This window comes from Anopheles moucheti, chromosome 2 (assembly GCF_943734755.1).
Source record: "Anopheles moucheti chromosome 2, idAnoMoucSN_F20_07, whole genome shotgun sequence".
Classification (NCBI taxonomy): Eukaryota; Metazoa; Arthropoda; class Insecta; order Diptera; family Culicidae; genus Anopheles; species Anopheles moucheti.
Window position 1 is genome coordinate 35,544,404 of NC_069140.1, and position 24,380 is coordinate 35,568,783.

General features: G+C 44.9%; 1 protein-coding gene across 3 annotated transcripts; it reads right to left on the bottom strand.

Moving 5' to 3' along the window:
* Positions 1-7,595: 7,595 nt before the first annotated feature.
* Positions 7,596-23,751, bottom strand: LOC128310902 (cAMP-dependent protein kinase catalytic subunit 1). Of its 3 annotated transcripts, none has more exons than XM_053047654.1 (3): positions 23,026-23,751; positions 16,711-22,869; positions 7,596-9,777 (listed from the first exon to the last, which is right to left on the bottom strand). In XM_053047654.1, exon 2 carries the CDS (start codon positions 20,958-20,960, stop codon positions 19,899-19,901), a length of 1,062 nt encoding a protein of 353 aa, XP_052903614.1. In that variant the 5' UTR covers positions 20,961-22,869; positions 23,026-23,751; the 3' UTR covers positions 7,596-9,777; positions 16,711-19,898. The 3 variants fall into 3 exon arrangements, with proteins under 3 accessions (XP_052903614.1, XP_052903613.1, XP_052903612.1); XM_053047653.1 differs by having other exon boundaries at positions 16,711-21,837; positions 21,940-23,751; XM_053047652.1 differs by having other exon boundaries at positions 16,711-23,751.
* Between the last annotated feature and the right edge of the window lie 629 nt (positions 23,752-24,380).

The window sequence follows — 24,380 nt, forward strand, 5'->3', positions numbered from 1 at the left end:
TCTGTGTAGGATAGACGTCGAATAATAGCCAAGATAGAGGTTCGCCATTTTGGATTTCATTTGACGTTTGGTTGCCCGTGTAAGATTCCTTGCGTCTAGCCTACTTGTTTACTATATCGCGAAGTTTCACAATAAGCTTGGTCGTTACAGTTTTCCTTCGTTTTGAATGCCTTTAGTTAAAACAGCAAACTGTTGATGGTTTTATAAAGTGGTGTGTGGCCATCACCTATTAGTGTTCTGAAACCAAGGGTTGATCACACGGTACCGGGCTTTCACGTCGTACTGTGAACCGGGAGATATGATGAGCTTCATCCTCTTCCTCATATGTGAAAAGCCTCACCTACTCGTTGCCAAATGATCGCTTTACAAAATCCGATTCTCTGCCTTTTCACCTGCCTTGAACAACAATCATACCTAACAGCAATCGCCAATAAGATCTGCAGATCTTATTCCGGACTAAAATCGAAAAACAGCGACACAAATTTCCAACCAAATCTAAAACAATAAAAATCTTGTTGCTATCACCGACCAAATTAATCAACACAACTACACACAAAACATTTGAATGGAAAAGGGCGTCCAAACGTCAAATCACGTGTAACGATTTTTGGCTACTTGTCAAATTGCTCTATATTACTAGACCTCTTCCCTACACAGACCTTGGTTATCGCTAGTGTAAACTTTCGCTCTCACGGGTTTAATAGTATGCAATGTATATAGGGATGGGGAAATTTATTCCACGCCTGCAAGTGTCACCTCTTGAAAAACATGCTCTCCTGGTATCGGAAATCTGAAAAGCCACGAGTCCTGAAAAGGACTTTACGGGGTGGGTCGTCTGATATCATTCTGATGGCCTAACTAGCCCGCCGCAGCCTCACGAGTCAAATCCGCTGTACGACAATGAGTTCATAGTACAGCTAGTACAATTCGTCATGGCTCCATTGTTATGTCACATACGAAATGTTCTTAATAAAAATTATTAGGGTTAGGTTATGCTGTCCAGTAATTTACCAAACCCTGGGACGTGTAAAGGGACATATGTTCAAGAGCCATATGGAGAGTTGAACCCGCAACCCATGGAAGCGTTGGTGAGTCATGTTCAGACGAATAAACTAGTTTACGAACTGTAAAGTATGTTAAGCTAAGAATAATTATAAAATATTGCTTATCCCGTGCTAGATATGTTACATTGGGGTTGAAGGACAAATTGTCCTTTTTTGGTGTTACTTATTCTAAAATTATTTCTATTCCAATATTTTAGAAACTCAGATGCACGATTTTGTGACAGTGAACTAACCAATCATGCTCTGTATGCAAAAATTATGTTTAAATATAAACAAACTTTGTTCAATATGATGTAAGATGCGAGAAAATGCAAGCCCTCGCACACGTGTGGCCCTGGCTTGAACCACAAACTGGCAACAGGATCAACCTTAATAAGCTATGTATATTTACAGAGCAACGGAATAACAATGACCTTTACCGTTTTTCCTTGGTAATATGGATTTGGTACATGCATTATTACAAAACGAAAAAAAAAACAACACATTATTCTAAAATTATTCATTCACATTATCAGTGATATCATTTTCCGAACCGTTGGTGGATAGGTGGGAAAATGCCGGGGACACCAAAACCAACGATTGGTTCGCACACTCTGTACGGGGGCGGTTTCAGCCATATGGCAATGTTTACCAGCCGTATCATCAATTTGACAAATTACCTAAAACGTCCCCGAGGGTAAACCATTCCACCGTACCGTAACCTAACGAGGATGGTGTTAGAAGGTTGGGTAAAACACGATATGCACAGGGGCCGCTTGGCTCCCAGGTGCCCTTTCCCTACCGTCAGACGGTTCTTCGGCTGGCCAGATAGTTTATTTCCGTTTGCGTGATATCTTGGCCTACGCTTTTCAACGACCTGAATCGTGCGGCCGTTATCATTTGCCATTGTATGAAAAACAAATGAAAGTGTTTGCTTTTAATAACGTGTTTTTTTTTTTCGTGTTGTTTTTGCTTTCTTTGGCCAACATTCGCTTTTAACCTGCACAACTGGCTGTGTGGGTAGATGGGCCGTCGGGGTTTGCCTAATGGAGGACGTTGGCGACCTTCGGCAAGCAGCGTTTGAAATTCGTTTAATTTGTAGCTCCCGACTAACGCAAACACCTAAATGCACGTGGTGGTGACGGGCAGAAGCATATGAAAACCCACTTTTCGGTGATATTGTCAAACGTCCACCGATTGGCGACGGCAATTTGTGCACCGGTTATTGATCGTGCATATCATTTAATTTCACGCTGTACTCTCCATATTGTATGCTCTCGGTGCAAGCGTCACTGTGTCAGCGACTGTCGGTGCAGTTGGGTTGCACGAGTACACGATATGGTATGTGCATAAACTTTAGTACCGTCCCGCGGCCCTTATTGTTGCCATTCCTTCCCCACTTCGGTACGTTGTCCTTGACCCAACCCGACGGTTTGCCCTCACCGAAAGTCTCCATTGTTAGCTAGCCAAACAGTTCGGTTCCAGCTTTTGCCTCTTTCAGTTTCCTGAGGCACGTGGCTCCCAACAACCCGAGATAAGGCACCGTTTCCGATGGCGCTATGATGGGTAAACGTAAGATCTCGTCTGACAGTGTCTTACAAACGTGTATTCGATGAAATGTACTTCCATGTAATATTGGGTAATTATTCTTTTGAGTATGTAATAAGACATACTGTTTTATTTGAGCTTTACATATCTATCCGATATGTAACTGATTTTGATTGATTGTATTTTTTATCAATTACATTTTTTTCCGGTAAAACATTCATATAAAAGGAATTTTATTGCTACACTTGGAATGGAAGATCGATAATTACGACACAAAAAAGTTCTTTTATGATCAAGAGAAGTTCATTATTCAAACATATGATTTTTCATCATCGATTTGTCAATATTAACGATGGGAAAACATTCAATAAAATTATAAACCTTTTTGCTATCGGCATGTAGAGCGATTAGTGCGTGCCACACTGTACGGTTCGCGTTCGAGCACATGGTCCCGATCTAACGCACTTCAACGCTTACTGTTCCTTCATTTACAACCACGCTTCGCTCGTCCGAAAGCTCTTGACGGTTTGAAAAACTACACGTCGCTAGTGTGTGCCATCATTCCGCCGTACTCCAAAGTTAATTAACAGCAAAGCACTTAACCGCATCCCAAACCTTCCACTATATTTTGCGCTCGTGTCCGGATGCGTTGCATTGGAATGAGAACTCGCCGCACATAGCGGAGCGTGGGGTCACGATGCGTAGCCGATGCACGGTTCATATCGCGATGCAACATCGGTACACAATTAAACGTACCTTGGTACACCCGCCGTGCGCTGATCTTCCGCAACCCTCTCCTGGGACACTACAGTTTCGTATCCGAAACGGGATAGCATAATACGAGCGGACGTTCGATTTGCAACGCCATCGTCAGGTTTAAATGAAGCGCTCGATAACGTTGTCATATGGTTCGTTTTCGCATTGCTAAATTAAGTACAGCAACAAAAAAGACGTCACGGCATGCAAGAGAGACCTTTTTACACCCGAGAGACCCGTGTCAATACGATCCATTAATTTCCGAACGAAAGACGACATCGGTTCCATTGTTTTCAGGAATTATACTTTTCCACCCGATATGCGTCTATGCGGATCATGGAAAAAAAAACCGGGAAAACCTTACTCAAGTACTACCCCACACCGGGGTACGCTATTAATACTAATGGCAATAGTGAGAAGTGCACTTGATCGCAAACTGAAATATTACGAGGAACGGAGGCGAAATGTTTAACGTTTTCCACTTTTGCAACTTCATTTCATCGTAGTGTGCCTGTTTTCGCGACTGAACAAAACGATAACGATGCACAATCAATGCTACACGCACAGCGGCGGATCAAACGGTAGGCGGAGTAGGTGTCGGTGTCCCATTCCTATCAAACGCATTAGAGTGTTTTGCCATCTGCAACAGCGGTATTGATAAAGCGGATAGTTTTGTCATATACAGCCAAGATCGAAAACGTCGAAAACGCTCCAGAAATGGTGGAGTTTTTGGTTTCCAACACCAAGAGAGCATGATCAACGAAGAGATAGCGCAAATTTCCGTACCACGTGGTATCATTTCATATAGATGTACCCTTCCCTCTAGTGATCATAGCGCTTGATCCGTCAACTGATCTTTCATCTCTTTCCGTTCGTCCAATCAGTACAGCGCGTACCATAACTGTGCCCAAATTTATTTTTATCGAAATAACAATGTGGAATATTGATGGAAAATATTGATGTATGGCATCCTTCTAAACCCATGACGACAAGTGATATGAATGTTGGAAAATAACCGAACAATAAACAATACATAATGTCTTCGGAAATAGTGTCACTTCATGTTTCCTACTGCTAATAATTAAAAAACTGAACTTCTGTACAGTTATGAGACGCACTGTAGGAACTGGATGGATGAAACGAGACGCAGGATTCTCCCCACAGTACCTGAGCTATTTACTCTATCGATCGCTCTCTCGAGAGGGCCCTTGTTTGATAGTATGTGTAACTAATAGCCAATCGTAGAAGATCTCTAATTGATCAATAGCATCACAGTGACTGATAACGTGAGCAAACGTCATGTACAAACATGGCGGATCCTTGTGCGGCTCAGATTGATGTTATCTCCTTTCGTGGATGCTCTCTTGGTGTCAGAAATCACAAAACCAGTCGCTTCTGGCGTGTCCGGTCGCGCATGTGCAGAGACTTCGACGAAAGGAAAAGCGCTTCAAAATAATATGCCATGACGACTGAGAAGACCGTGTGCTCAGCGGCGGATCAAACGGTAGGCGGTCGCCTAGGGCCTCGCCGTGTTGGGGGCCCCAAACAATTTGTGCCGATTGTGCGATTTTTGGAAATTTAGCAGCAGAGTTAATTTATAGCACAAAATCTAATTAAAAAGGAAACAATTTGATCGAAAATATCCTTGGATTTTATATATTCTTGGTTATATAAAACAACGGTTTCTATTTGACTAGCTATATCGGCCCGGTTACACGGCTACGCAAGAGAAGTATGCAGTGTACTCAAACTCCTTCTTCTTTATCGGCACGACTTTATCAGGATATTGAAGCCTACCATTTCTGGCTTTTTTAGACGAGTATATGAGATACCAAACGAGCCAAACAACGCCACGCTGAACATGTCAATATAGTCCCCAAAAACCCTGTAATAATAGCCAACGTGAGAGAAACTCTTTTACCACGCGCAACGATAACGTGAGAGCGGATCTGCAATATGCATACTGGAGGGGAATTGATGTCAGCTCCTGTGTTGGATGCTCTCTTGGTGTCGGAAATCTGAAAACAGACGGTTTTGTATGGAATTTCGTATCAGCCGGCGGTACGCAGCTGATTATCTCAGTTGTGCATACACACGCAACACAAAACCACACAAGGCGATCATACCGAAGAGCAAACAGTTCCCCTCGCCTGAGTAAAATGTGGATACAGATCACACGGCGATCGTATCGCTCGAATGGTGAGAGCGAGATCGGCTGCCGATGCTAAATGCGAGCACCGTGTGATAAGCCTCCCGCGTGATAAGAGAGGTATGCGAATGAGAGAGGGGATTCTTTACCTTGAAGAGAGCGATGGTGTGCGATGCAGGGTTCGCCGTCGTATGTATTGACGAGTCCAGCTCGGTGTTGCTTTGTTCGGGAAAAGCTATATGCGTTGACAAGTTCGGTAGAGCTATCGAATGACCGTCAAATGTTGTTGCTGGCAACGATAACTTGCCAATGATTGTATTATATTATATTATATTATATTATATGAGATATTTGAGACAATTATATGAGATACCAAAACGAGCCAAACAACATCACGCTGAACATGTCAATATAGTCACCAAAAACCCTGTAATAATAGCCAACGTGAAAGAAACTCTTCTATCACGGGCAATGTTAACATGCGTGAGCGGTTCAGCTATATGCACGCTGCAGGGACATACCATGTTACCTCCTGTTTTGGATGCTCTCTTGGTGTAGGAAATCTGAAAACAGCCGGTTTTGTATGGAATTTCGGATCAGCCGACGACGACGGCAAGTTTTTATGGAATTTCGGGTACGCAATTTTTTCATCGACGGGTGGAGATTTAAACGCATGCGCAAGGCACGAAAATAATGTGCATGGAACGATCGACATAGTGAGGATGGAGTTCATGGAACAGAATGTTCAAAAATAACCACGTTTATAAAATAATACACCCCCATTATACTTACGTATTGTTTTATCAATAAAAATACTTTCGGATGGTGCTTGTTGCGAAACGAAAATCGCGAATTTTAGAGTCGAAAGACAATAATTAATTTGCATTGCTGTTAGCATTTTCAGTTTGGTTTCATTTGTTTGTTTGTTCGTTTTTTTTTTTATTACACACTTGCCTTTACAAAAAAGTATGTATGGTTTGTATGGAATTCCGTATCAGCCGGCGGAAAGTTTGAGCGAGATGAAGGATCCGTCCGCATTGATGGTCCAAGGACAATCCGTACGAAAGATGTTTTGCGGATCGATCGATCGACGCGCGACAGAAACCGACTCTTGCACCGGACAGACTATCATAGGAAAAGTGGACAAATGTGGTTGCAGATCATTTCAAGCCCCCCACCTTCATCGTTTTTAAAATTAGAGGCCCCAACTATAATTCCGCCCTGGGCCTCCAAGGGGATTGATCCTCCACTACGTGTGCTCCTGTAGCGCTTGTAAGCTGGACACTAAACACTAACGGTGATTAATTCTTTCCATTTTGCTCTCTGTTATCCCCCCACAAAGATTGTCATCAAGAAGAAGAATAACCATGTGGGAATGTGGGAATGTGGGAGACAAACAGTACCGCGAGTCAATCTGCTGATATATGTGATATGTGATATTAACATCTATTGTACTGCTCTTTATCCGTATCGTCGTATGCTGAGCGGTGTTCACGTCCTTCGGGTACCGGCACAGCTCAACTCGTCGCTATATTCCTGCAAACTATATACTCAGTACATAACCGCTTTTCATTATAAAATCTATCAAACATTTCAATTTTGTGCAGCATTTCCTTATTCCAGTGTAAAATAACTGAACAATACTTAAAATATAAGCTTCTATCAAATTGCACAGAGAATCAAACACATGAGAGAATACAAATTTCTATAGAGAACAATTGTTTCTACGCCATTTAACATTGCTCTATAGCGGTAGCGATTTTATATCTAACGAAATTAAGCTTTCCTTGGAATTAAGCAGTGGGTGCATTGGTGGAATGTGCTACGCATACGCACAAAGCTTTAGTTAATGCATAACCGCATCGAACAATTAGTAATTTCCCATCGAAATGAGCTAACACGCCTATCAGCACGCTCTAGCCCGGGCATGTTGGTTGCATGGTACTAATCTAACCGACCTTCGTTCTGGATCACTCAGTCATCATTCGAAAACGTCGATGCAACGACCCAGCTGACAAGGGGGCGCGCAGCAGTGTTGCACCGATAGACAACAACGTTATCGAAAACCGCACACAAACACACACAAAAAAAAACGAACGCGCGTTCACCAATGATTAATTTTATTCATAAATTAAATCAGCCACAACTATCGCAAACAGATTGTTGATATTTATAAAAAAGGATTTTTCATTCTTCTTGTGTTTTTCATCGATTTTTGTTTGTTTGTTTGTTTTTCTTCCTCCTTTTTTTATTATATACTTCAACTTACTGCTCGCGCACATCTCGCATTTACGTGTGTATTTCTTTTTTTGTTTTATACCATTTTCTCTTTGACTGGGTTTTTTTCTTCTTCTTGTATTTTGTTTCTTTTTTTTTGTTTCTGTATCACAAACTACATCCAATACATTATTAGATTATATATTTATATATTTAGATAATATGTCATTAGATTTAAACACGTTCATTCATCGTTAAAGTAATATATACAGCCAAAGTAGTTTACAACCACGCTAAAATTATTTTGGATATACCGAACGAATGATTGCAAGCCATTGCAAGCATAGGGGGTTTTGTGTGTACGTGTGGGTATGAGTGTGTTTTCTTTTGTTTTCTTCTTTTACTTTGTAAATTTCTATATGTGTTGCGTGTTTGTTTTTTACTTGATTTGATCTCCAACGAGTTTGTCTTCCAAATCCTCACTAACACCCGCCCCCTGCTTTCCACGAATGGCCCTTTTCCGTATTTGTTGCCCCTTTTTTTCCCTTCGCATTGTCCGATTGGTGATCGTATTTCTTTTACTTGTTTACTTTGTTTTGTTTCTTTAAAAATATTATTTCTAAAATAATTTACGATAAAGCTGAATGGGTTTACTCGCTCATTACACGTGTTGTTGTTTTTATCGTGTGCTTTTCCCCCTCTTCTCGTACACCACACACACACACCGCTTACTCGCCGCTTTACTCGTTACATTCGCTACAGATTTTCTTTGCTTTGCTTTTTATTTGCAGGATTTGGGCGCATTTTTTGTATGTAAGAGCATTTTTTCTTCTGTTTCTTACTGTCGTTTGCTTTTGTTTACGATTAAACACTCGCCCGGCTGCGCCAATAGCTAACAGGTTATTTAGTTTTGGGAGTGTTTGGTGAGTTTACTGCTGTTAGTGCTGTGGTTTCACACTCGCTGACTTACATCATCATTGTTACACTTTTAGTTTCGCTTGCTCAGGGGGAAAAAGACGTGGTTACACCGAATATTCATCTATGATTGCGCGCGACATATTAACGTAAAGATATCATTGTTTTATTCCCGAAAACTTGTTGCGCAACTTACGCATCACGCCCTGCCAATACGCGCAACACATCCCGATCGTTTGCCGGGATTGGAGAACAACGAACAAAAACAAACAAAAATAGTTAAAATAAAAAAAAACATTCCTAATACCGTACCCGGGTCCCCGTGTACATGACACACGATTCAATTCTCATACTCATTTGAGTAAATTATTACCATAATACATAGCTTGATTAATTCATATTTGACTTTGTTCCTATTATTTTCTTTTCAAAATTTCCACTCATGCGGGGGGTGAGAACGAGCGCGTTCGACAGCTTTACTTGCATACACTTTGTTTTATGCTCAAGTTAGTTTTCTTCCGTTTTCTACGTTTTTTTTTTTGGTTCCTGCTTCCATCTTACAATGCTTCACCCTGTGTGAAAAGATTTGCCTATTTATTTTCGTGTTTCGCGCGTCAACCGAAACACGGTGTTAGCTTAGCTGCACGGGCACACTCTGTTTTGTTGCTGTCAGTTGTTGATATTATGGTCTGTTTTGCATATATGCACTAGCAGCAACAGAACCGCGAAACAAAACAAGAACGTTAGTACTTTAGTTATGTGTGTTACGCAAAGCTAAGGCTTCCCCTGGCTTGAGACTGGTTTGCTGTATAGCCTTAATTTTTTGTGTGGATTTGTTTTGTTTTCTGTTTCCCTACACACCATAACATCTACCGTCAACCGATAAAATAATCAGAAATCCGGGAACGGTTGTTGCCGATACGGGGAGGGGGAAGTGAAGGCATTATCCGGAGTGGGAAAAGAGTGATCTCGGCCAGATCCAGCGGTGATAGTTGCAGCAAGGTGTAGTGCGGTTCGAGCTAACAGGATAGGTAACGATAAAATACCACCACCCCCTAATACAGAGCTATCACTCGGTGTGGTTGTTGATGAACTTGTTGATGCGTTGCACGCACACCACACCACGCGTCAGTCGGAAGAGCTTTGAGTCTGCAATGAGAAGGAAAGAAAAATTGCGCTATAATAAATGCTATATGCTATGGGTTTATGATGTTTATTGTTTCCTTATTTGGCAAATGCTAAATGTCGCAAGAGTATACTCGGGTTATGGTGCCCTTTCGCCGTTCGGAGAATGAAATATCTCGAAGTTAATAATGTAAGATATACTTCAGGTAAAGCTTCCAAAAGATTTAAACAAAACGGCCTCTGGCCGTTTTTCATGGATAATAAAAATAAATTCTAAAGCAAATCTAAAATCCAATAAACCATTAATGTGAAGCGCGTTTTGTTAAGCTTTTTTGCGTGGTCAACACGTGTCCCGGAGCAGAAGCATTATCTTGATCGGAATACATCGAAAAACCCAAGATCCAACTGAAGATGAACGCTGCAACTTCCAACCATCCAAACATCCAAAAGACCATGATAAGCCGGATGATATGTGGACAAAAAATCATTGTCGTGACCCCGCAACGAAGCACAGACCATTTATTACTGCCATTCGGGGACTCAGTACCTCCGCTTCGTGTCGGTCTACTCGTTCCAATGCTGTGTGCAGTTACGTTGGCAAAGCCATCTGTAACAAATGCACACACAGACACACTCTCTCATGTTGGGGACGGTTCGAGGGTCGAGAGGGCAGAAGAACTGTCAAGTTCGTACTGCTTGTATTTCAAATAGGTCGCCGTGTCGTATCTTTCTTTAATTTTTATCCTACCCTCAAACACAACGATCCACGGTCAAACGGACCGCACTGTACGGTGGGGGGAAAAAGCTCCATTCCGAACCCTCCGATGATTCTGTCCAGTGGCACGGGCAAGGCGTACACACTCCATATTTTGCGCCTGTCGTCTTCCATGGCACATTCGTTATTGGATAATGTGTCAGGCGTAACTGAACGTACACAAAACGGACGAAGGGAGACCTCGAAGGCATGGCGCGTCAAACAGTGGGGTTGGGACGTTTGTTACAATTTTACTAAACTGACTAACCGTACGCCATAGACCGAGTGCCAGCTGGGTTGAGGCCGATAGAGTGGACAGAGAAAGCATGAGCATACGACAGTTGCCAACGAAAAGGCTACCATTATCATCAACATCATCAGCAGCATGGATCATCGTATTGGCCCCCGGACAGGAAAGCCAGTGGCGGTTCGCTAAAGGATGGTAGTACAGATGAAGAGCGAGCGATTTAATCACATCCCGTTTATATGCTGGCTCTTTTATCACGACATACCGCCGCCATTCATTCGCCCAACGCACCAACACGCTTCGGGACAAATGTAAAAATGTAAATTATTGTTTTTCGACTCAACGGACGCGGCCCGTTGTTGTCCGAATTCAACAGCACCAGTGAGCTAATTACGACAAATTCTCGAAATGAAGATACCGGATCGTTTTAATCTTTGCAGGTAGTAGTTTGGCTAATCTTTTCAATCCGCCCGTTTGATAGGGCTGCCCCCTTGTGGTACCCCTTGCGTACTAGTAGCAGCTAGAGGATGTTCGATGACGGTAATACTTTGCCACATACATATGCCATATTTTGTGGTTCAATTGCCACTCCGATAGGACAGGACAGGGGACTGCAGCATACTGCCTATCTGTCAAAAGTGCACGATGATGGCAACCGTGCGCGGAACATACACTTCCCGGGTTAATCTGTTTTATCAACTGCTGACAGATAAGACCGTGCCAATATTTAGCAAATAAACATTTTATTTTATGACCGCCGTCGCCCCATCAACCGTGATGATGATTGTTCCTCTTTTTTTCGCCCCCTTTCGGAAGGGAGTGTGTAGAGTGGACGGATGGGGGGCAGCAGTTGCGGCAGGTGTGTTTAGTGCACACCCTTCAGCAGAAGCGTGGCAAGAAGAAGAGTACCCGGCGAGAACCTCTTCCATCAATTGGATACGATAGACACGTACCATTGAGGTGTACGGACTGTTGTGTGCGCCTGCATAAATTGCACGGCGAGTCCCATGCTAACACACGAACAATCCGGACAATGGAACGGGCAGCAAAACGGATAGCGGGATGGGGTTGGAAATCGACCGAAAAAGAACCAGAGTGGGCAAACGGCGGCTTGCATGGAGGCCACCGTCATATTCCCGTGTTATGCAGTGGCAAAATTTTACACAGTTTTGTGTTCGCGGAGTGTGGCACAGTGTGGTGTACTCGAAGCAGCCCATCCCTATCCCCTTTTCTCACCTTCGCCTCATCCGCCAAAACTCATCCATTTACGTCGGGTTTGTGCACGACAGTGGGCCTTACGTCGTCGTCACTGTCGTCTCACTGTGATACATACGCGTTTCGCCCGAACACACAACGCCACATACGACCGGGTGGCGCGAATACGGGCGCCCGCCCGTCCGTACATACACGGATTGATTTTTAAAACCCACAACATCCACACATAGACACACCCGAGCCGAGGGAGAACACCCTGTTGCCGGTGCCCTGGCGTTCGAGGACGGCATTGTGGGTCAGCAGCATCCCCAACACACACGTATCATCTCTTTCTTTTAGATCTTTTCTCACGTGAGCGCACCTGAGCGCACAATTTTCATCCATCCAAAGCGGGGCCGGCAGTGTTATCGCTTCTGCTCGCCTGCCGTGTGCTGGTGAACTCCTTTCCCTTGCCCTTCAACGGGCTCTTGATGTGTGAGACCAGCTGCGAACTCTCTATGTCTCTGTATTCTTATCTCTTGCGTTCTCTTGCGTCTACTGAATCTTTCAATCTTTCGTGTCTACAAGCGTCCTGCATTATCAGAAACCTGATATCTCATATGGAAGCTGCTGCTGCTGCTGCTGCTGCTGCTACTACTGTCAACACTAGGGGTAGCCGCAACGCTTCTCCGGTCACAGTCTTTTACGGTCGTAATGGTCGGTCGTTACGGTTACGAGCATCGTGTTTTTTTTGTCCTCCCCAACCCTACAACGGTGTGTACACGTTGGATGCTTCAACACGGTCGTCGGTAATAAGGGGTAGGGGTAAGGTTGAAGCCGGCGTCAACATGTCCCGCAACAACTCCCCAACTCCCCACTGCTCTCCGTACCGATCTGTAACCATTCGAGCAACTTGAAATTTGCCTACAAATCGCATCTGTAATCACAACCGTACCCTGACACACAGCCACAGACCAGTAGTTCTGTTCCACTAAAAAAGAAAGAAAAATGTTAGTTCCGATTCCTCTCTCTCTCTCTCTCTGCGTTCTGAGCTGAACGAAAAACAAAAAAAAAACACGTGATAACACCTGTTACAAAACGAAGCATTCTAGCAATATCATAAATTCGTCCCAAACAGCTTCAATCATTGCAATCTTGCAGCAGGGAAGGAAACGAAACGCTTGTTAAATGTGTCAATGATTAATTATGATAAGGCCAACACTGCGAGCCAACACTCGCACTACCTTTATCGGGGGCAGCCCCCGTTGAAGTTGAACAAGTGTCCCTTGCGCGTGGAGGGTATCGGAGGACAGCGGAACCTGCACAAAGCGGGACGGAGGGTGCGCGTATTAATAGCATGCGAAGAATATCACACCTCTCCGGTATGATATGAAACACACGCGGACAAATGTCTTCATTCCGTGCCCGATGGTTCCATCACTCTCCACAATTGGAGGATGGTTCAGTTATCTGCTCGAGCTCGGGGTTGAATTGCTCTGCTAAATCTCACGACCAACATTGGCGCTTCTTCGCTCTCGCTCTCTCGGAACACACCAGGCCCAACACCCAGCACCGGTTTTCGCTAATACACTTCGCATCGCATTTCCTTTTGGATCGCTTGGCATCGCCTCAATTGGAGGAAACGCGCCGAGCGTGAGTATGTCTGAGGCCCTTTCGGAGCAGTAAGAAGCGCTTAGAGTGGAGTCTTAGAAAATTGAGCACTACACTCTGGGGTACACGGGCGATACAGAACGGTATACCCCCGACAATGTGTTCTCTGTTGCCTAATCAGACATCAGACCGGAGGGATCGTGGGGAGTGCGACGATGACGGTGGAGGAGGAGAATTGGAACCGGACAAGCCCCGGTCACCTTTCTTTTCTACTCGCACGCAGCAACGCGCCACTACGCTACGACGAGAAACGCACGCAGTGGCCGCGGGGGAACTTCAGCGGTTCTGCGATACTTAGCGGTTCTGCGACAGAAAAGACATTGCTTACGTAAGTGGCAAAACTCGGTGCGGATGTGTGCCTTTGCTCTGCCTTACGGTCGCTGCTTGGAGCGAACAGTGAGTGTGTTCTTTCATCTCACTGGTGCTGCTCCTGTTAGCACATCCATTCCCCTGCCCGGGGGGCTTTTAGAACATTCCGGGAGTAGTAGTGCCACCATCTAATAATACCACTCATCACCTCTAGAGCGGTATTCAAATTTTGCCACCAAACCGTGCCGGCCCAAGCCAAAGCGGCAACTGTGCTTTTTTTCTGCTTCACTGTTTTGGTTTTTGCATCTTTCCCTGTTTAATAAATCCAAACCTGGACCAAGCGTCTTCTCGACTTGGCGTGGCGTCAAACGCGACTAACGTCAGTTACACGTTTTTGTATCATAAAAACCCCGAGATCCGGAGTCTTGCAAAATGGCAAAAAAAAAACACGACCAACACACTGTACCGTGGAGTACAAAAATATCGACTAAAATTATGTACGGCAAAACGAAATGTGTCCTTGCGCTCGATTTGGATAGGCAACGGGACGGCAAAAGCAACCGGACCGACAACACACACTCGCGGCCGGTCTGCTGACATATATGCCGCAATGTTTGTTATAGGCTTGCCGCCCAAAGAGAAAGAGAGCGGCGCATTCGGCAGAAAGGTTTAAATAACCTATTCGTTTTTTTAATTTTCTATTCTTTATTCGCAATCCTATTTTCAAAAGTGAAGAAACCGGATAGGGTTTTGTGCATTGTTTAACTAGCGAACATAAGCCACCAAACGTTGTCCTTCAATGTTCCTACATAGGCCCTAAATAAACCACCACAAATGCAGGCAAATAAACACGCTTCCTTATAATGTCGGTTACCGCATCGAGCCGATTAATCGGACTGCAAATGGAAATGTGTAGTGCCCTTTTCAATACGAGGACACACTTAGCAACATTCAATCACATGTAAACTAATGCATTGCTATGGGTCAGAATAAAGGTGACAGTAAAGTAGGAAGATGCTGTTCTTTTGCACTATTTAATGTCCTCTGCTATACAACTAATGTTTGTTGAAATTGTGTTAAAACTACCATCTTAACATTCCTATTCCGATCGTCCTTCCTCGCTTTACATTTTACTACTTGTGAGACGTAGTAATGTATGCAGGAGATCAATTCTTAAGGTGTTACAGTGTTCGTTCACCTACAGCAAATGATGATTAGTCTAATCCAATGAACACAGATAGACTACTGAACAGATTCACGAAACAAAGTGTAATGTTTCCGCTCGCCAGATGAAACATATCTCTAAAATTAAATGTACAAGATCATATTAGTTAAAATGTGTACAACATTGTAAGGAATTTAATGAAAAACTCGGGACATTAACATAAGCGCAATTTCCTCATTCTCGTATTTCTAGCGTTAAAGCAAACTTATCCAATTTCTTAGAACCACCAATGCATAGGAACAATTTTACTATTATAAAACTTTGGTAAAATTTGACTCCTATAATTGAAATGATTGTAGAAATATGTAACGTGAAAAGATGTATTCGATCCCTCAATTCCAAATATAAACGATATTATAAAAGGATCTCGACTTACGCAAAAATTCTAGTTGCGCGAATTTCTTTGGCACGCACTATTCGCGTAACTCGGGAAATGACTGTATTAAAGGTTATTGCATTTCTGACCACTTCCAGAAAATTCCCTACTACCCCCATTGATTCTAAGACATCAATTGTGCCATTTACAAACTACTCGCTCGCTACGATGACCTGATGGTAAAATTACTGTGCTTTGCAAATCATTTAAAAAGGTCGCAGAGAATTTGCTGTCTCGAAAGCCACGCATCAGTAATAAGCTACAAACAAATACGGCTACGGCAAAAACAAGTGTGACAAAACTGAAAACTATCAGTTCCAACAAACCGTTAAGATGACAGTAGACCTTATTTTAAGACTGCCTTCAACTAAAAAAAAAAAAACTTGCTAGCGAATTGAATGTGTGGTGATTGCACCGATCGGTCACGTAATATTGCTGTGCACACGCCGCTGCAGCACACTGGTCTCGTTCCACCCAGCAAACCAGTTTCCAAACCGCCTGCATACCGGCTGCACACACAGCCGTACCATATAAAAATCAAGATTCATGTCACTTAAGCGCAACCGACCGCGGGCTCAGCATCCTCCCCGTGTCAACCCCGTTGCGGGAATGTTCAGATGATCCCATTCGAATGTGTGCACCGTCTCTTTCGCTCCCTTTCTTACTGTCTCTAGTGCGGGAACAAGTGCAGGAGAAGAAGAAATGTGTACCGACCGGAGGACGACGATCGACAGAACCAGTCGTGTCACACACAGATCGCACCGTGTCCGGGGGACCGTGTATCGTCTGTGTGTAAGGGCGGTGGCCTTTTACCCAATCGTGGCGCGAAATGGTTCATAAGACTGGTGGAACGGGTGTGCGTATGTGTGTTCCACGCCACGAGACGGTATCCTTTTTTGGCATAACGATCACACAACCAGTGCGCGATGCCCGTGTACTGCAGCGTATAGGCCGCGGGAAGTGTACGTAAAATGCAGAGATGTATTCTTTTTCAACTGCTCATTTCAGTATATTTTTTTTTTGCTAAACCAACCCATACTGGCCATATGGACGCGTAATTTGGACAAATGATGGTGGGCGTACTTGGCCCAGGAATTAAATTAATAACCTTTCGGCTATCCGAACCCTTCCCACGCCCAAACCCTGCATTACTGCGCAACCCCCGATTGATCACTACTCACCTGATTTCAAAAATGTGTCCTGGGTTTCGTGTAACTATCGTGTGTCCGCCTCGTGTTCCGGCCGTCCTTCATACCGATCGTGCCCGCGCATCTGCCGTTTCGCCTGGTCCGTCCGTTTTATTCTGTTCTGCCATCTGTGCTTGTATGCTCCGCGCTGTACGGCAATCCAACCTCCATCGTCTGGCACGTGATGGGATGATTTTACGACGACCGATTGCAGCGGCTACTGGTTCCGTTTGCTCTTCTCAACACGATCATCTCAAGATCACCACGCGCGCCTTATCATCATCATTCATTCCCCCCTATAAGATAGGGGTCTCTTTGCGGAGCCAGAACCGGCATACTATGGAATATCTTTTGCCCTTTTAGCTATCCCCGTTGCAGCTTCACCATTACCCAGCCATCGTAGCCTCCTACGACACACATCATGTGACATTCCGTTTAACATTGCTATCTGCGTTGCGTTTACATTATTTGGTGTACACTTCTGAGGGCTACATAATCTTTCGCATGTAATGGATCGTGTGTATGTGTGTGTTCGTGTTTCGGTGCGGTATGTAAAGGGGCAATGTGATGTGGTATTGTGTGTTGAGATTGTGTCCATTCGCCCACGCCTCGGTGGTGCGGGATGTGTTTATCATTATATAATTATATATGTATATATGTGAGAGTGGAGTCCTTTGCTAATCCATTGCTTGTCTCGCAGCGCATTCGCACCGTAATCGCAAAAGAGGGAGGAAAAACAAAATAACCCGAAAAGTAAAAAAAAAAAATCTATCTCGTACTACCTCGTTGGGGATCTTCTTCCCCCGTTGATACATTCGCGCGGGCGCGCGCGCCCCTTTTTTTTGCAAATTCCCCCATTCTCGGTTCGATCGATCATTGGTCATCCCAGTGTAAAATGATGCAGCTTTTATAAATACTAATTTCATTCGCCTCAGTACTCACTTTGTTTTGCCTAATGTACCATTAAAAGGTCTCGCGCCCACCTCAATCTTTCGGCCTTTCTATCCATTGTTTTTGTCTCGCTGCCAACGCCGTTACCACTATGTACGGGGGATGCGTGTTGCGGCACATAATCAGTACGCAATATAAGATTATCTAAACCTCCAAAACGTCCGAAAAGACGTATTTGCTGGAGAATACATACACACACACACACAAACACATACAGACACACATAGAGAGGGATGTGTGTGTGTGTGTTGCGAGTGCGGTAGTATGTGTATGTGTGCGCGCGCGTGTTTGTGTACGTGTGTATACTAATAGTCTTTACCTGATTGGCATTGTTAATCAGGGGGAGGGCAGGTGTATGATGCCGAATCAATAATTAAAATAAATACCGAAAATGAAATTCTGTCGCCCCGGCACTCGGACGACGTATATGAACGGAGGGGGAGGTTGCATCGATTGCCCCCATTCACCCACTGTGTTGCCACACACTCTAGAAACTCTTCCATTTGTCTCGCACTGGTTTGGAATGTGTTCCTGCCGATCTGTGCCATTTCCGTGTTCCCTATTATTGCAAGGGGGTGCTCTCTCACTCCTCTCCCGAAAGGAGTCACCGGGTGTTGTTGTACGATAATCAAAACTTCCGATCATATCTATCATTGAAATTCCTTGTCATAATGCTGGGGGAAATAGATTCCTTCTAGTTTTTGCTGCTATCAATGTACGCACACACCCACACACGCACGTGGCGCACACGTTACAAGTAACATAAACGCTTTACTTAGCTATTTCGCAAAGATCTAGTTAGCACGTGCGCACACGCGGGTCTTCTGCCTGCCTCTCATCGTTGGCGATGATATATTGCTGCAAAGTCGGTTAACATTTGCTTTAGAATTGTCGCGCGTACTGTGGGGGATCGGGTAGCGTTGTAGTGCTGGGGTTTGTGCACCACCTTTCCCCAGGAACAGGTAGGTTGCCACGAGTGTGCACGCGGCGGAAGGGGGAACGAATGGCAATGATTTAATTTGGAACCTTGCTATCTTGCTGTACGCCCTCTCCGTTCGAACTTGTATCAAATTAGCTGCATGGTTTTTTTTTCATTAAATATTACTTGATACTATCAGTAGCGAGAGCGAGCCGAACGTGTGCCGAATTTCGTCAGGTTTTTTTCCCTGTTCTTCTCTGTTTGTCATTGCGCATTTTTATCGTATCGAGATGCTCAAATATGTACGCATATGCGTGTGCATGTGTATGCGAGAGACAGAGAAAGTGTGTATTTGTAGGAAGTGGATGTTAGCTGGAAGGATAATGGAGATGGATGGGCAGAGGGATATATGTGCATGAATGATAATGTACTTCGAAGATCTTCACGCACGCACGCACACACACACGCACACCTGATAATCGATCACGTTCTGAGGGATCTGTGCACTTTGAGTTCTTCCCCTATAACAGATTCCTTGCTACGCAGCTGTGCCCAAAATCTATCCCGATTATCCTCTTTGCATGCTTTTGCCATAAAAGTCGCTAACCCACGCTACACTCCCCAGCAACTAGATGGCGCCACTAATGACTGCTGCTCCTGCTGCTACCACAATTTGGCGAGGTTGCGAAGGATGATGATGAATGCCTTTTACTACACATGAGATCGCAGCACATTTGATTGGTGAAGATGAAAAGAGGGGCTTTGGATGCTGGAACAATGGTTGATCCGATACTGTTTGCGAGGATTTATAGTATAATCCAAGCAGATCTGCCGATTACCATACCAACAATCACCAGATGGCGCTTTGGTCGGTTGACACTCATGATGGAAGTAACAGCGTCAGCGTGCAGTAGCCAGAGGGTCGGGAATATGCAAACAGGGACCAAGTGCGAGGACGACTGTGCATCCTCACGCAAGAGGACGATGCGAACGAAGCGATTTTCTCCAAATGTTCTCCAAAAACCAGGTCAGATATGCAAAGCCAGTCGACCAAATGGGGTAGGGTGTAATGTTCTAATCTTGCTTTCCGTGTGCTCTTCCTGCAGTGCCCAATCACATTCCAATCGCACAGCTCAAACAACGGAAGATTGTTGGGTGATGAGTGAGATGAAGGCTCCATATAGTGCTGACAATGGTAGTGATAGGTAGGTAATAATAGCACTAATAGAAGTAGTGTAACAGTAGTGGTAGCAGCCAAAAAACGGTCCTGATATCATCCCGCTTTGTTGTAACAGCCGGGTACACCCCCTTTTTAGAACTCGGCAAACTCCTTGGCGCACTTCTCGGTGCTAGAGATGCGCAACGTTTCCTCCTCGTAGTCGTCAAAGTTGCTCGTGTCGCCTGGACCCTTGCAGCGCGGTATGAACGGCGCCTCGATGCGCTTCTGGAACACCGCGATCCAGTCGGTCGAGGCGAACCATCGGTGCCCCTTGATGTCGTTCACGCCCGCCTTCAGGTTGCCGTAGCGCTTGGTCAGATCGACCTGCAGCAGGTTACGAAGCAGATCCTTCAGCTCCGAGCCGAAGTGCGACGGGAAGCGCACCTTGCCGCTGACGATCTTCTCGTAGATCTGTATCGGCTGGTCGGCGAAGAACGGCGGATAGCCGGCCGCCATCTCGTACACCAGCACACCGAGCGCCCACCAGTCGACCGCCTTATTGTAGCCCTTGCTCAGAATGATCTCGGGCGCCAGATATTCGGGCGTACCGCACAGCGTCCAGGTTCGGCCCTTAACCCGCTTGGCAAACCCAAAATCGGTCACCTTCAGGTAACCCTGGGAATCGATCAGCAAATTTTCCGGCTTCAGATCACGGTAGATCAGGTCGAGATAGTGCAGATATTCGAACGCCAGCACAATCTGGGCGGCGTAGAAACGCGAGTGCGGTTCGGAAAAGCGACCCACCTTACGCAGATGGGAAAACATCTCGCCGCCCGGCACATACTCCAGCACCATGTACAGGTTGGAGTTGTCCTTGAAGTGGAACTTGAGACTGACCAGAAATGGGAACGAGATCGCCTGCAGGATGCGCTTCTCGTTCAGCGTATGCTCGACCTGCTTCAGCTTGACCACCTTCTGTTTGTCCAGGATCTTCATCGCGTAGTAATCCTTGGTCGATTTGTGCTGTACGATCATGACGCGCCCGAACGACCCGGTACCGAGTGTTTTGATCCGCTCGAAATCATCGAGGGCGGCCGTGTTCGTCGGATTGCGCTTCCACTTCTCCTCGAAGTCTTCCTTCGCTTGGTCCAGAAACTCCCGCACACTCTCGGCAGCATCTACTTTCTTGTTCGCGGATGTAGCGTTATTGCCCATGGTTGCTATCAATTACTTTTAATGCGCGGATCACTTTCCTTCAAACGCAACGAATAAACGAACTGGGTTTGCTTTTTGTTCAATTATATAAGAAATATATAATATCGCTATATGTATATCTATATATGTATAAGGTGTTTCGCTAGAGATGTACAGGTGAAGTAATGCAATCGGGGTAGCGTTTCGCCTGCTTTCGCCTTGGAATCGCGATTTAATCGATATTCTTGCTTTTATTGCTACAATTGTGTACCGATGGCCCGGATGGTGAGGGTGGCAGGGAAGCGGATACTTGATGAACCGCTGTCAGCTGGATTCTCACAGTCCTGTGCTGCTGCTGCTGATGTGCACTAGCAGATCAATTTTTTTTTGTTGTATTTTTGTCACGCAAGAGATGTGAAATGACAACCGAAGGATGACAAAAAACTGGTGTTGGTAGTGGTATGGTGATGGTGCTGAAGCAGCAATTCTTCTTCTACACTCTCTTGTTCTCGTTCGCTCTCAATCTCTTTGACGTTTGCTCGCTCCCTTTCGTGTTTTTTTTTCTATTTCTCAGCAAATTTTATCCCCAACAGCAGCTTCCACACGATATGATTACACGTATGCAATATATGTATATATCTATACATACATATGTATATATTGCAAAAGTAAATGGTCAAGGCAGGATATTAGAGATGGGTTTCTTTTGTTGGACAATTTGTCCACTTTACCAGGGGCGAAAAATTCCCACCTCTCGCAGGGACGACTTCTTCACAATAATCGATCGATCCTGGTTTGCTGCTTTGGCTGCTCCGGTTTGCCGTACTCACTGGATCTCTCAAGATTCCCGTTTCCCTTTGATGTGTCCTTCCTGCGACTGTGAAACTGCTGCTCGCTGCTGTTAGTAGAATTGAGGAAAAGATGTCTTGATTTTCCCTATTTGACTCTATGCGTCCGCGGCTGACCGTTTCCGTACTCCAACCCTCGGCCTATGGCTCACCTTTGCCGTTCCGAGCAGTTCCGAGATTCCGAAGTACACAATACAGCAGCCCCCAAGAGTGGCAGTTACAACCTTCTCCCCTCCGCAGTTCGTCAGCAAACGTCGCTCAAACCAGCCAGCGTGTATGTGTGTGCAGCGATGTAATAATACCTTGTTTTATTTTTTCTCACATCACAACTCCACGGCGGAATGGAGTGAAGTAGAGGCAGCAAAAAAACACACAGCGGAAATACAGCCACACACAATCGCACACACGAACCGGGGCTCCGCGCCTTTACACGTAATATTTTCGCACGACGGGAATCGCCTGTTCCGCCTCAATTATCACCAACGTTACACGTCCATTTACGGCCCTGCTGTCCCGGGGTCACTCCAAAACCGCGACGACGACTACGTACGGCCGGATGGTGATTTTTCCGAAATACCCCGAGAATCGTACGGCAAATACACCGAAAAACGCACGCACGATTTTACACACACACACGCGCGCGCGCACATACACACACACACACACACGCACACAGTCGGAGGTACGCACGCGAAAAGAAAAACCCCTTCTCGCGCGCGCAGTTCACTGGGAATAAAAAAGCGCTATTGTGTGTTCACGATTTTTCCTCTCGACGGGAATTTTCTCTCACGGATGCAAAAATCCACTCGCTCCCTCTCACCCTCTATCTCTTTCCCACTCTCTCTCTCTCTACGTCGCAGGTGCTTTTCGGATGCTCCGTTTCGCTCACGCTGCTGGCTGGCCAAAACGGTGTCGTTCGATCGAAATAGCCTTCTCTTCACTTCCACCTGTGCTTGCACCGCTACAGCTGCTGCTGCTGCTGATGATGGTCGGTGTCCTCGCTCTCTCACACTCTCACTACTACCTTTTCCTTTACGCACTGCTTAGTTTAAAACACTGCCCGTACCGCCTTTAGAACATGGCTGCCAATGTGTCGAATTTGTGAAAATGGAGAAGAAAAAAACACGGTCAACGAAGGTTACCGTTCGCGACGAAGAAGAAGAAACATTAAAAACAATCACTTGATCAACACCGTTTTGTGGTGTATTTCGCTCTAAAATCCGTACCACCGTTCGCACCTGCTGCTGTCTGCACTAGTGCACACGTACACAATTTTTACACACCATACACACATCAACACGGACACAGGGTGAGATCCGATAGGATTTTTTCACTATTGTTTTTTTTTATTTTTGATGTCTCTCTTTCTCTCTCATTCAAACTCTCTTTTGCTCTTGTTTTTTATACTCTCTACTGTTGGTGCTGCTATCGATTAGAATATCCTCCTGCTCCGTGCACACGGCGACGACGACTATTGTGGATATCACGATTCTCGAGAAAACAGCGGACACTTGCACACAAATTCACACCTACACATGCACAGACATTGGTTCGTATTGTACGACTGTACCCCTGCCCTCTTGATGTAAAATACTACACTTGCATCCAATTCACCAGCAAAGGGACAGACTTTTCCTCATTATTCACACCGCCCTCTTGATGGGCTGACGGTTCCGTTGCCCGTTGTGTCTCACCAACCATGCACCCCCGCCACAAACCGTTCGGTGACCACTGCTGGGTTCACTTCTGTTTGATTACGATACCCCCTTACGTTGTCTTTGGATGCTCGCATAGAGCTTCGAGGTATTTTGGCCTTGGCACAACGCTGTGTTGCCCGTACACTGCTTTTCCCTTTTTGCTTCCCGATGATGCAGTCAGATGTTTTTCGCGTTATGTTGCGGACCGCGACGGAGAAGATTATTTACTCGACGACACCACGAAACGAAAATCCGTGCGAGCGATGATGTGTGTCGTATCTATCCAAGGTATATGAATGTAGGTATATTTCTTCTACCAAGGTATCTGAATTAATACACCTTGAAGCAGCCGCGCAAATGACAAACGTCAATTCAATGTGGACGGGGTCAGTACATGGGGAGTGATTAGAAAAATTCATAATTTAGGCTTTAATTTGAAAATAAATGTGTGGATGGCATTATATGGAATACCATAGATAATTTAGAGCATTAATCGAGCTAGTGTTTTGGTAATTTATGAATGTAAATAAATTTGACCCAGAATTGTCAAACTGGTGCGCAATATGGCACCGTGGATAGAAAATAATATTCGTAGCAATTCAATTGACGGTTAAATTAAGCTGCAGCTGATCAAGCAAACATTGAATGATTGAGACAATTTAATTCATCAGTCCGACGTACTTGGCCAATCGCACGTAAAATAGAAATTCAACGGTTCTTCATAACTCAAGTGCCAAAGCAGAACCAATTAATATTACACCAATTATGGAGAAAAATCCCTCCGAAATACAAGGCATTTCCAAGCGAGAAGCTAAAGCTATGTGCTTGCAATACTCTGAGCACAGTGCTACATATGCAAATTGCCAAATTTGGCTAGAAAAGATGAGTACTTCAAT